The 12770-nt window shown below is 40.9% G+C and overlaps 1 protein-coding gene across 1 annotated transcript; it reads right to left on the bottom strand.

The window, feature by feature from the left end:
• Positions 1–1561: 1561 nt before the first annotated feature.
• On the bottom strand, positions 1562–11941 carry mapkapk2a (MAPK activated protein kinase 2a). Its single transcript, XM_088309720.1, has 10 exons — positions 11145–11941; positions 4884–5023; positions 3844–3908; positions 3630–3709; positions 3098–3224; positions 2933–3008; positions 2736–2860; positions 2033–2118; positions 1860–1940; positions 1562–1780 (listed from the first exon to the last, which is right to left on the bottom strand). Exons 1-10 carry the CDS (start codon positions 11382–11384, stop codon positions 1631–1633), a joined length of 1170 nt encoding a protein of 389 aa, XP_088165846.1. The 5' UTR covers positions 11385–11941; the 3' UTR covers positions 1562–1630.
• Between the last annotated feature and the right edge of the window lie 829 nt (positions 11942–12770).

The raw sequence follows: 12770 nt of genomic DNA, 5'->3' as shown, positions 1-12770 counted from the left end.
AAAATTCTCAATGTCCGATCACTAGTGAGTGATTTTGAGAACTCGCTCTAGTTATGAGGTCATTTGAGGGCAACGTGGTGAATGCAGGTTCGCAAGCCGGTATATCTGGTTCATAAAAAAAAAAAAAAAAAAAAAAAAAAAATCCAACATTAAATTCCACAGGATTGCAAGTGAGAGATGTAGAACAAAATATTTTTGGGGGTGAGTCGAAAACGGACCTGTCTGGAGCTTTTGGTTAAACAATCGGCTACTCTCGAATTTTATTATTCAGGTATGACTAATTTTGTACGGAAATGGAAAAAAAAAAATCTGATCAAAGACGCAAAACTGGTTTGTGAGTTGTTGTTTTTTTTTTTAATTGAAAGCAAGCAGACAAAAGTATGGCAGTTGCAGCTGACTGAACAGAAAAGACAAAATGTGTAGAAGACAAAAAAAAAAAAGTTTTTTTACAGTGCGAATTGTGTTGGTGCCACAGAATGTTGGTGTACTTACAAAGAGAAAGAAAAACAAAATGAATGCAATAGTTCCCATGATGCCAAGTGAGCTGGGAGGTCCTGAATGAAGGGAAAAAAAAAAAGAAAAAAAAACACTGAAGAGGAACCATCAATAACACCCTGTGATTGTGACGATAGCTTGCTGGTGGTGTGTCACATGGCGCTCTCCAGCAAAGAGATGCTCTTTAGTACTTTCCGGCAGGATATTTGGAGGTGCAGTCGTTGTGGAAAAGAAATTCAAAAACAGACGCTTGTGTTCTTCTCACAAAAAAGCTCCCATATGAGGATTCTCCTGCCTACACGAACACAGGCGCACACTTCCCATCTCTCAAATAAAACCCAACACCACTGACAAAAGGTCCAAGCAGTGCTTTAAGCTGACAAACCATCTCTGCATAGCATTAACCTGAAATCTGGCAACCAAACATGACGTTGTTAAATGCCACAAACAAAATGTCGATAAGGCATGTGCTAAAATGTCTGTAAAAATATGTGAAAAAATACACTTGAATTTTTTTTTTTTTTTTTTTAAGCTACGTGCAGGTGGCGCTACCTTCTCTGCCCGGAGACTGGACCTGGAACAAGGATGTCTTAAGGCAGGTGAGAGGCGCGGTTGTGGGAGGCTACAGGTCACAATGGCACACGATGGCCCCGGTGAGAACATTCACGGAGACAAACAGAACCTCGGCCAATGAGCAACGATTCTCTGCTTGCTCACTCCAGTCAAGGCGGTCTTTACAATCCACTTGTCAGTTCACATTTGCTCACATCGTGTAAAGGAAAGCCCGTCGTTGGTTTGTTTTTGGAATTTAGCCATTTCATTTAACATTCACTAGTTTGGACTAGAAACTGTTCACAGTGAGGGCTTCGTGTACTCTTGAGTGCTAAGATTAAAAGCCCATCCTTGTTTCAATTCATAATCTCTTCTCTCATCTAAAACCACAGATCAAGAACTTCTCTGAAAAAGGGAAATAGGAGGGCATTAAAATGCGTAATAAAACAAAAAAAATAAAATAATACACTCTCCAAAACATTAGACTTGACCATGAAAATTAAACACTGAGAAAAATCCATGCAGTGCGACTCAGGTCGACAACTTATTGCTTCCTTTACAATCTGTGTGCGCAATCTTTCGTTCAGTGAGACGCAGACTGAGTGTCCGCCATGGCGTTACCGGCTTTCTTCCTCCTCTTCGTTAGCAGCGGATTGGTCGAGTCCTCGATGGTCTTTATCTTAATTTGCTCATAGTCAACCCTCATGGTGGCCAAGGCACTGGTCATTTCCTCCTGAACGATGAGCACAGTCGGCACGTTGGTACATTTCAGCGGCAGCCGCGGAGCGAAAACGAGCAACCAAGTGACAAACCTTGACGTCCTCCCACGCGTCCTTCTCTTCCTTTAACACCCGGCTAGTGTGCAGCGGCGTCTGAGGAACCTCCATCGATTGCTGCGGGGGAGACATGCAACAACCGGGCTTCAGGGGACAATAGCGTCCAAAAGAATGGAAAAGAGAGTGAGGAAAAAGGGGTTTGTGTTTACATGAATCCAGGGGTGATTCATAAACTCTGTGATGGTCATCCTCTGGGTAGGTTCCGTCTTCAGGAGGGTTCGAATCAGCTGTTTAGCTGCAATTGAACAACAGTAGTTCTAGTCAGGAAAGTTCTTTTTAACGCAGCCGGCGTTAGAAGGATGTGAAACTTTGGCAGTCAGCATTACGCATTTAAACCATAGATAAGGGACAATTTACGGTGCAACCTAAATTTTTGAGACTTCAGCTCATACGAGTGTCTCTTGGATTCACTCAATAAGTGCGTTTTGCATGTTTTCCCCCCAATTTTTGGGGGGGGTGTTTCAGTAACGCTTTGAGAAGTGTGATGATAACCATAGAACGGAAAATTGAAATGGTTTTTTTTTTTTTTTTTAATTAGTGAAAATCTAGAATTTAATCCGCATTTCAGAGAATACATTGTGAATGTTTCGTGTTCAACTTTGGCAGTTTTTCTTCCCTTCAAGAGCTACATGGTGGAATTCGGAAACTCCGCACATTGCGTGTTTGATTTGAGATTAAATAATGAGATGAAGTCATACAGGCCACAAAATTGCAAGTCACAGTGGAATTTGAACCTTTCCATAATCAAAGACTTGTCTTGGATTTATTGACAGGTCTAATTTCCACTCCCACCGTTTGTGTTGGCAATCAAACTCAAACCGAACGTGCATGCATAGTTTTCATTCTCGTCACCTTCTTCGGATACATCGGACCACTCAGGATTTGGAAACTCGTACTGTCCCATTCGAATCCTCTTCTTCATCCCAGGAGAAATGGCGAGACCGTGATTTGAATAGAAGGGGGGGTACCCACACAACCTGGGGAAGAACAACAGTGACGTGTTGCACAAACCAAATCATCCCACGTTTTTTAAGAAAGACTTTACTCACAGAATATACATAATGACACCTAAAGACCACATGTCACAAGATTTGTCATATTTTTCGGGGCCCAGAACTTCTGGAGCTGTGGAAAGTGAAAGGAATACATGGAAAGTTAAAACAATGTGACTTAATGAGCAAGATATGTGGGTAATATGCTCGGAGAACTCTTACCAACATAGTAAGGTGTGTAGCAGGGAGTAGCAAGAGAGTTGTGCGAGGTGGTTTCCTTGGCAAAGCCAAAGTCTGTGAGTTTGAGCAAAGCGCTGGGTCTTTTGGTGGAGTACAGTAAATTCTCGGGCTGCGGGACGATCACATCAGTTACTTACAATAAAATGTCCCATGCGCCTGCACTCGTCTAAACATCATTCCAAATAATCTCTCTCTAAGGGGGCGGCCATTTTGTATTGTCTGTCGACTGAAAATGACATCACAGTTGCTCAGGGCTCAGCTTATGACCAATCACGGACCACCTGTTTTTTTTTTTTTAAAGATGAGTCATGATTGGTTGTTCGCCGAGCCCTGAGCAACTGTGACGACATTTTCAGGTGACAGAATTGACAAAATGGCTGCCCCCTGCCGCATTTTACTGCTTAACTCATATTGCACAATCGCAATATTAATGACGAGTGGGCCTGCGTAGGAGTGACGTTACTTTGGACATCTCAATGGGACCGTTCCAAAGAGAGAAAATGATCATACTAACCTTCACATCTCTATGTGCAATGTTGACACCATGGAGATATTGGATTGCTTCGCCGATGCTCTTCATTATGTCGGACGCCTCTGGCGTTGAAAATAAACAGGTTGAATATAGAAAGCACGACCAGAACATGAGATGACTGTCATCTGAATATGCGAGTGCGGTGACATTTGACAGCAGCAGTCATTTAGGAAATGCATTCAGTGTGTTTTTCTACCTCTCTCAGTGAAGGCCTGGTCCCCTCTGTCCTGGATTCGACTGAAGAGTTCACCCCCATCCATGCTGCAACGACAGATGCACCATTCTCATGTCATTAGCAATTCTAATGGAATTTATTTGAGTGAGTTATCATGGTACACAGAAATTATACCACAATTTTAAATGAATGCACAACACGAGTACGATCGTATTTATGCAACACACAAATTTGCAGATGTCACACTCCTGCAGTCATCATTTTAGCCAAAGGCCAGGCTATGCTGTCTGTTAGCACTTTTGGTTTTGGTTGGCTATATGTTTTTTATGACTATGAGTTTCAGGTGCAATCCCAATGTCACGATTTGGGGTTTTGTGTGAGTGTGAGTGTGCGTGTGTGTGTGTGTGGGGGGGGAGGGGCGTGAGTGTGTGTGTGTCCACATATGCATGACTGCACATTTTTTGTTGGGGGCGGGCGGTCTAACCACTACACACTTCAAATTTCTCGAAAACTATCTTTCACTATTTGCTTACTGAGAAATGCAAGTTGAGCTGAGCATACTTGGTCGTCCCAATGATCACCAGATGAGAACCTTGCAGCTTCTGTGTTGCCCTTGTGATACATTTTCGATGGTTAGGCCCGCCCTCTCTATGTCTGCGATCTTAAGCAGTAAGGGGTGATGAATTATCGTCAGAGATGAGAATAGCGCTACTAAATGCGCTTATCTGACACCATCGCAGAACTAACCAATGTGTTTGATCCCACACTCTCATTTTACATGCTCTCACAAGATAAAGACTCAACAGCAGAAGGGAACATATTGTGAAGAAACAGTTTTTAAATAAATAAATAAATTAATTAATAAATAAAATCACACATTTTTAATCATGATTATTGTTTCTTTTTTTCCTCTTATAATCGCCTGGCCCTGTGACCCTATTTAGATGGATGATCGGGACAAACACAACTTAAAGTAATAAAAGTAATAAATACAAATTAAAAAATAAATAAATAAATTTAAAAACGTGCACATGCATGTGTAACTGAATTAGTAAACTCACCACTCCATGACAATTAGCAGGCATTTCCGACTTTGATATAGGTTCTCATAGACGTCAATAATCCGTACAATGTTGGAACAAGGTGAGGCCCTCCAGTGGAGCTCCACTTCTCTACGTGCTTTTGAGCAATCTTGCAGCATCTAGACAGAAATAACAACAGACTCAAGGCATGTGCTTAATTCAATCACACATCAGGATGGAGTCGCAAGCAGACAAAAAGTAGCACAATGCTGCCATCATCTGGCAAAAAAACTGATGTGCATTCCAGAGCTGGTCCTATGCATACATGGCGCCCTCTTGTTGTGGGAATTGATCAATGCACAATGGAAGGATCGACCAGCAGAGGGTGCCATCAATTCAAGCCAAAACAGGTTAAGTGGACATCGAAAAAAGAAAGTAAAAATAAATTCAGTTATGAATAAAAATTGTTCAGTTTTGGGACATAAATTTACTAATTTGAGGAATTCTGCAACTATGAAAAAAAATATGCACCTTTTTTTATATTTTCAGTGTTTATATGGTATTTATGAATGACTAATTTGCTAGGAATATAAATATCAAGAGAGGGGTGTTTTTGACGTAATTCTAAGAAATAGCGACAGCAATTGCCATTCATCGTCATCTACACCAAGCCCATGGAGAAAAAAAAATAAATACATGCCTCCCCCCTAAGTGCCTGTGGAAGAAAAGCGGTTTTGCTCTGCTTTGTTGTGCAGTCGTATATTCGTCATTCAGACTACTGCTGATTCATCGCCATGGTCAATCTTGATCAGAAAGTAATTTCAAATTTCTCAAGACAGTGCTTTGAAAGAACGTTGAGAATTGTTGCCATGTGCACGTGCTAAACTTACTTTTTTTTTTATGTGGACAGCAATTTTGTAAGACGTTTGTAAAACTTTGAGGATTTTGAGGCGGGGGAAACTTGTACCAAAATGAAAAAAATAAAAATTAAAAAAAATAAATAAGTAAATCACAGATTTTTTTGGGGCCATTTGCTTTTTATGAATCTTTGTTGAACCCGGGCTTACTGATTAATTTATTATACAGTTAATTTAAATTAATCTAAAACTGGGTCTATATAATTGCCAACATCTGTCGTAACATTATAATTTTTATTTTCTGTGTTTTGCTCAAGAACAAAATGTTCACGTGTTATAGAAATGTCAAAGTGGAACCAGCCAGAGCTGTAAGAAGAGTAGACAAGACCATGAACTAAAATAGCAAAGCTAGATCTAAATATAACAAACACTCCCCCCACCCAAACACCCACCTACTGCTTCATTGACAAAATATATACAGACACCTCCATTATAACCCCCTTGTTTTTTTGTGTTTTTTTTTGTGTTTTTTCCCAATAAGAGTGTGGCCCGCCCATCTGTTACGGGCCCTCCGAGACTAAATCCAGAAGCCTGGTGAGAAGGGGGGGGGGCAGATGGGCACACAATGCGCTTCCTAAAGCAAACACAAAAGGCTCCGAGCCACTGACAGGACATTGGGAGGTGGGGCGAGAGGGAAAGATGCAGGAGTGTCCACCTGCCACTTGAGCCGCAGACCGGATGGAAGCGGAGAAATCACGCTTAAGGAGTGATAAGGCGGCGAAATTGGGTGGAGGGGAGAGATTACAGAGGGACCTGTTAAGCTTGAATCGGTCATGAAAGCCTCTTTGGGGTTAAACAACAATCTACAAGAGGATGTGTTTGCGGACGTGTTTGCATGGTAAAGTGGCAAACATGTTTGTGTCTATAGGACAATCTGATTACGGATATCTGTTCAACTATACACAAGATCTGTACCGTATGAACATACACCTGCAGGATTCATATTTTGTGGACTGTAAATGCTTTGTGTAACAATTGTGAACATTAAATGGGATACACGAGACAGATCAGTAAATTTCCCTTGGTGTAAAAGCGGGATATATTGGGATTCTCTGCACCAGTAAACCCTTATTTGGGCTTGACAGCTATGACGGTGGCAAGCAATGAAATCGGCTAATTCGTTAAGCGTCCCAACAACACGTTCATAAAAGTGAGTGACTGACCTTGAGGAGGAAGTGAGAGTGAAATTGAAACGACAAAAGGAGAAGGAATTAGCATGGTATCATAAATAACTGCCATTTTCTTGAGATGGACAGCAGACGCAGCTGCTGATGCCTTCATTTTTATTTCAAAGTAAATCAGTAAAAACTGCACCAAACATAGTGAGCGAGTTACTTGATGTGGTGACAGCAAATGGACAGTGGAAAGAGAAGTGCCATATTTTTCAGACCCTACGTCGCTCCAAAGCACCGTAGAAGGCGCCCGTATCAAAAAAAATACATCATGAATAATAAAAATTAAAAAAAAAACATTTAAGTCATATTGTGCGGGGGGGTAATACTGGCTGGATTCACACCAGAAAAATACTAGAACTTTGCCAGCAACTAACTAATGCTGACACTACATCAAATTCCTGTAATATTACCGTAATTCAAGCTTTCCAGTGATAAATTAATGAATTAATTCAATACACAGTGATGATCTAACACAAGTGAGCACACTTCACAAATCACAGGAGTCAAGTTAACAAAAAAAAAAAAACAATAATCTGTGCATTGCTATTTATTGACACTACAAATAAAAGACATCCAAACAACCCTCAAAAGATAGGTTGTGGGTCAAGTCCAGCGCCCAAAATGAAAGAAATGCATGCCGTGAATTTAAAAGTGTGCCAGCACATGTCAGGGAAGCATTCATTTCACGTTTTTTTTTTTTTAATTGAAGTTTATTTTGCAGTGTTTGCGATTGTTGTTGGTCGCTTTTGTGTCACTGACATGAATGAGAGCGAGGCAGCAGATCTGTAGTTGATCTCATATAGTCCAGGTGTTGCCCAATTTTGTGTCCGCTGACTGCATAAGCATCTTATACGCCAAGATGAGGATATTTTCTGGAACAGATTTGAGCGATGCTAATCTGTTTATGACAAGTGTGTCAAAGAGACACATTTCCCCAATAAGCTTGAGGAAGAGAGAGCCTTTGGACCTGGGGTCAGGGGTTAAATACGGTAGTAGTTAAATCCCACAAGCTGACATATAGATCTCTATGAGGATCCAAAAAGACTAAAAGCACTCGGACTACTCAAAAAGGAATATTTTTATGCAAGGCTGCTCTTTAGCAGGAGTGAGCAAGTTGTATCGACTTAAATTGATCACAATTGATTGTGGGGCTGCAGAGTCTACACGCTTCACTTTTTCATCTGCAAAACTGTTTGCGAACGTCTTTGCAACCATAAACGAACCCTGACGGAAAAAAAATAACAAATAAATAAAATCATCATTATCTAGATTGGCAAACAATCGCAAACCTTTGCCGCCCAGTGGGATACGGACTGTAAATCTTGGGCAGTGAATGAGAAAGTGAAGTACCTACAACAACAAATAACCTCTTCCTTCCTTCCAGCCTCCCTCGTATTTGTTCCCTTCATGACTGGAAAACGGCAGACCACTTCCTCTCTGACAGTATTAATCAATCACACTACAACTATAAATCCCGCACCGACTGATTTTTATTTTTTATTTGTTTGCTGCCACATGAAGTCTGTCTGCTTCTGGAGACAGTTTTGAAAGTCTGCATTCCTAATAGAAGTTGAAAAAGTGACCAACAAGCACCATTCTTCAAACAATTGTTGACATCACTATTGGGGCGTTGTGTTTCGGGTGAAAGTTGGGCCACAAGTTATTTTTACATTTAGCAAGTTGTGCATTTCTTATGCACCTTATTCTTAGGCGCCACGTCATGAGCGTTTGCAGGAGCCATGCGTGCGCCTTCCGGTATGAACCGAAACCGGCGTTTTGTTTACATGGTAACTGGTTGCGCGAGTCCACTTTCTATGACAAACTTAAACAATGTCGGAACTCGGAACGCTAGTTGTCGCAGCTTAAAAAAGAAAACTTTTCAATGCCGCACGTCTTTATCTTCTATGTGATGAAATAAGTTAGGGCGGAATTTTAAAGAATTGGAATTGAAAACCGTTAGAAACCGGATAAGAATTGAAGAACCGGAATTGGAACATAGCAAACTGAAACGATGCCCAACGCTACCAGGGTGAGCCTGTATTAATACCAGAAGAACTGGACCAGAATTTCCTGGCATGATTCAGGCAATTGAAGCTGGCAGTCTGGGACCCAAATCGATTACATAACAAGACAATGACCCAATCGCATTCCCGTAACACTACAAAGGAACTGGCTTCAGAGAAAGACGATTTGTACTCGGGACTGACCCAGTCAAAGTCCAGACCTTAATTCAACTGAAATGTTGTGGAGCGACCTGAAAAACTTTGTACATACAAGATGTCCCTCCAACCTCTCGCAGATGACAGTTTTGCTAGGTAAGGGCAAAAATCTCCAAAAGCAGAGGCAACAGACTGGCGAGTAGATACAGAGGACGTTTGGTTCAAGTAACGACCGAAAAAGGAGGAGCCACTAGCAACTAATAAAAGGGCTCACTTGTACTTTTTGTGAATAAACCACCAGTGTAGAACTAACTGTGCATCACTATTTGAAATGTGTGCATTACAAATTGGGATTTAGAAAAACATGTTAAATGTGACAATGTCTGGAGGGTACAGAGACTTTCAAGCAGCACCGTACAGTTCAGCAAGAACATTACTGAGAATTAAGGGAGGGGAAAATAATCCATTCTTGGCCATCTTCATGCAGATGTCAGAGAGTCTGAATGGATTAATACATTTCAATGAATCGATTTGTAAACAAAAAATGCGTGAAGAACAAGTGCGGTCGTTGCCGGTCAGTCATAGTGGAGAGTATAAAACAACCAATAAAGTCATAACGTCACAGAGCTGAGCGGCAGCATGTCAATTGCAGCACATATGTGGAGAGCGGTGACCCATTTATTGAAATTTGACAGTTCGATTTGAACAACCACACAGGATGTTTTCACACTATGATTCACATGGTCATGACTTTGCGCAATATATTTTTTTTTACTACTTTTGAAAAAAAAAAAGAGCCTAAAAACAATACCTTGACTGAACCGCCTGAATATGTGACAGTATTTATCAAGCATTGACCAACCATAGGTTCCCTAAAAAAGAAGTGTCACAAATTGGATTGCAGATTTTAGGGAAGCACACTACTTGAGAAATGTTTCACCAGCAAAACACCAGACATCGTTACTTTACATATCATGTCATTGTAGTGGCTGGTTAATGTGGAAACGTCGTTAAAGAAAAACATCCCGTTTTTGTCTAGGCGCAAGAAATAGTGATGTGCCAATGGACCCGATTCGGCCATTATTCATTAACCCCATTTTTTGTGTGATCGTGTCACATCAAGTCTGTTAGAGCTCCTTGCACAAAAATGCGCTCTGGCTGGTTAAAAATGGATTTTCCGCATATATTTTTAGATGACATACAGTGGAATCCCCTGCATCGTCTCAATTTCGATTGGATGATTTTCATACAGTACTGCGACACCCCCAAAAAGTGTTGAAAGATTGCTCGCTTGTTTTTTTTGGGGCGGGGGGTCGACATGTCAAATTTATACAATACCGAAGAGAACAAACTGAGCCAAAAGTTTTAATCCCTTTTTTGAACCGTTTATCCTCACCGCCGGGGCATTAACTAATTAGGTTTACTCATCTCGTGAAATCGTACACTTTCTTGTGGTCTATCTTAATAATTCAGGCCACACTTAATGAAACTGTGAGACCTCAAGGTTTCAGCTTGATTCGTTTTCTTAAAAACTGATCACAGGACATTCTATTGTTTTGTAAAAACTTGGTCATCTGGTGCCTGTTTTTTTTTTTAAGTCTTAAAAATGTCATAACTTCTTAATTCTTAATATTTTGCGCATTGCCAACATTTAAATAGCATTCCCTTTTTTCAAGCTCTTTTCAGTGACATCAACCTTGAGAACACCGACCATCAAGTTAGTGACTAAAGTCATTCAGAAAAAAAATGATACCAGTACAACAATATTTGTTTCACCACAGTAAGTGACACAACGACAAACAACAAACCATTTTTTTTCCAACAAGAGGCGAATTTTGAAATGCAAAGAACTCATGCACAGTGCATTTCTTTCCTAAGTGACATCTTTGTTGGTGATGATCAACTATTTTTGAGGGGGGCAAGTTGTGGCAGCTCAAGCAGGAATAAGGAACCCACATAACCACTAGGGAATTTTTTTTCATCTGAGACAATAGACTCGGCTTCAAGATGAGCACACACATCCGATGATCCGTTTCAAGTCAAGCCTACCTTTAGTGCATACTTGTCCCCGGTCTTCCTCTGGAAGATTTCGAGCACCTTGCCATTGATTCCAAGCCCCAGCACCTGACTGGTCACCTTGTAATCGTCTGTAATGGCGTTCTTCTTGATCTGTAAGGAGGGTCTACTCAGGAAGGGGAGAAACTGGCCCGCGGGGTTCGGCTGTCCGGCGGGATTCTGTTGCCCGGTCGGGTTGGGAAAGAGCGGCTGGTTCTGGGCGTTGGATAGCATTTCTGTTCGTCTGAGGCGAAGCAACAACCTCTCGTCCGGCCTGTTTTAAAGTCCGTTTTCAAGGCAGGGGCTTCTTCCTGGATTAGCTTCCCTTTGACAAACTATTGGCGGTGTCGCAAACGGGCCCGAGGAAGCAAACCGCGGCCAGCTTCCGTCGGACGCTAACAAAGTCACTCGGTTAGCCGATAGAATGCTAAACTATCTAGCCGTTAGCATGTCCATCCGCTCCTATTCTTGACCTTTGACTTTTCGGCTAACGAGTCAGCTCTCGGTTAGCTTATCCATCTCTGGTACTGGCCGCCACACACCGGTTTCCCCTCCAAAAGCACTCAATGAACTTTTGTCTTCGTCTAAAACATGGCCCAAAAATGTTTTCGAGAGGCGTCGCGTCGCGAAGTTGCGATCGTCGAAAAGAATAAGAAGACTTGAAGAAATGCGAGCGGAAGAGTGAGGAAAGTTCGGTTAGCAGTAAGCAGCACGGCAAACACTTCACTTTTCCGAGGGCCAAGTCAGTCCGTCAGTCAGACACCCAGCCAGAGCAGGTTTTACTGCTGACGTCATTGTCTCGTTTTCGGCGCTTAAAGGAGAAGCGGAGCCGTAATCTTTATAGTAAATAAAAAGAAAGAAAAAATGAAAACAAAATCCTTTCAAAATCCAGTCAATTTCAAACAGTTAAAAAGAGTTGAGTAGATGAAATGTCATCTGACATAAACATATAAAGACAGAAAACACTTTTTCTCACAATGAGTGAAATTGATTTATATAGTAAAAATTCCACAAATAAACATGTTCGAAATACGCTTTGTAGCGATAATAAACTAAGTCCTTGAGGAAACTTCTACTGTAACGCAGAATGAAATGGCATCAATTGTCATAGAAGAGTTTAAAATATTGCACATGTATCATTCCAATAATTCACTTTCCAACTTCGCTGATAAATGTCCCTTCTGTGGGAGTGAGTCAGAGAGAGTTCTATATTTGTTTTGTAATTTGGGAGAGATTTCGACAAATTAAGGTGTGAAATTTATGTATCATTTCAAGTTCTTTACATTATGAGAAGTCTTTGACCTTTGTGATCACGCTTATGCTGGTATTTGGCAAATTTTTACTTACACAAACCATGTCTAAATTCCTTCCAAATTTTAAAATATTTCTTGTAGTTTTGACTATCTCCGAATGCTTTGAAATTAACAAAGAATAGTAGAAGTGTTTGTACATTTCACTTCCTTTGTGAGAGCGAGAACAAGTTGGCTTGACGTTCGATGTTCGAGATTTATTCGCTCTGACCGTCCGAGTTAGGGACCGTCCTCAAATTACACGTTCTCGGTGATGAATGTGGAACAAATCACTATAAAAATCAAATAAAACAAAATGTCTCATTCTTAT

Source organism: Idiotropiscis lumnitzeri, chromosome 11, assembly GCF_059441095.1.
Source record: "Idiotropiscis lumnitzeri isolate Australia: NSW breed Sydney's pygmy pipehorse chromosome 11, RoL_Ilum_1.0, whole genome shotgun sequence".
Taxonomy (NCBI): domain Eukaryota; kingdom Metazoa; phylum Chordata; class Actinopteri; order Syngnathiformes; family Syngnathidae; genus Idiotropiscis; species Idiotropiscis lumnitzeri.
This window is presented reverse-complemented; position numbering and strand designations above follow the sequence as displayed.

Coding starts and splice junctions, on each gene's coding strand:
- mapkapk2a (XM_088309720.1), bottom strand. CDS start 11,384: ATGCTATCCAACGCCCAGAACCAGCCGCTCTTTCCCAACCCGACCGGG. Junction 5,024..11,144: donor GGGACAAGTATGCACTAAAG/GTAGGCTTGACT, acceptor ATTTCTGTCTAG/ATGCTGCAAGATTGCTCAAA. Junction 2,119..2,735: donor GTCCGATGTATCCGAAGAAG/GTGACGAGAATG, acceptor GTTCAATTGCAG/CTAAACAGCTGATTCGAACC.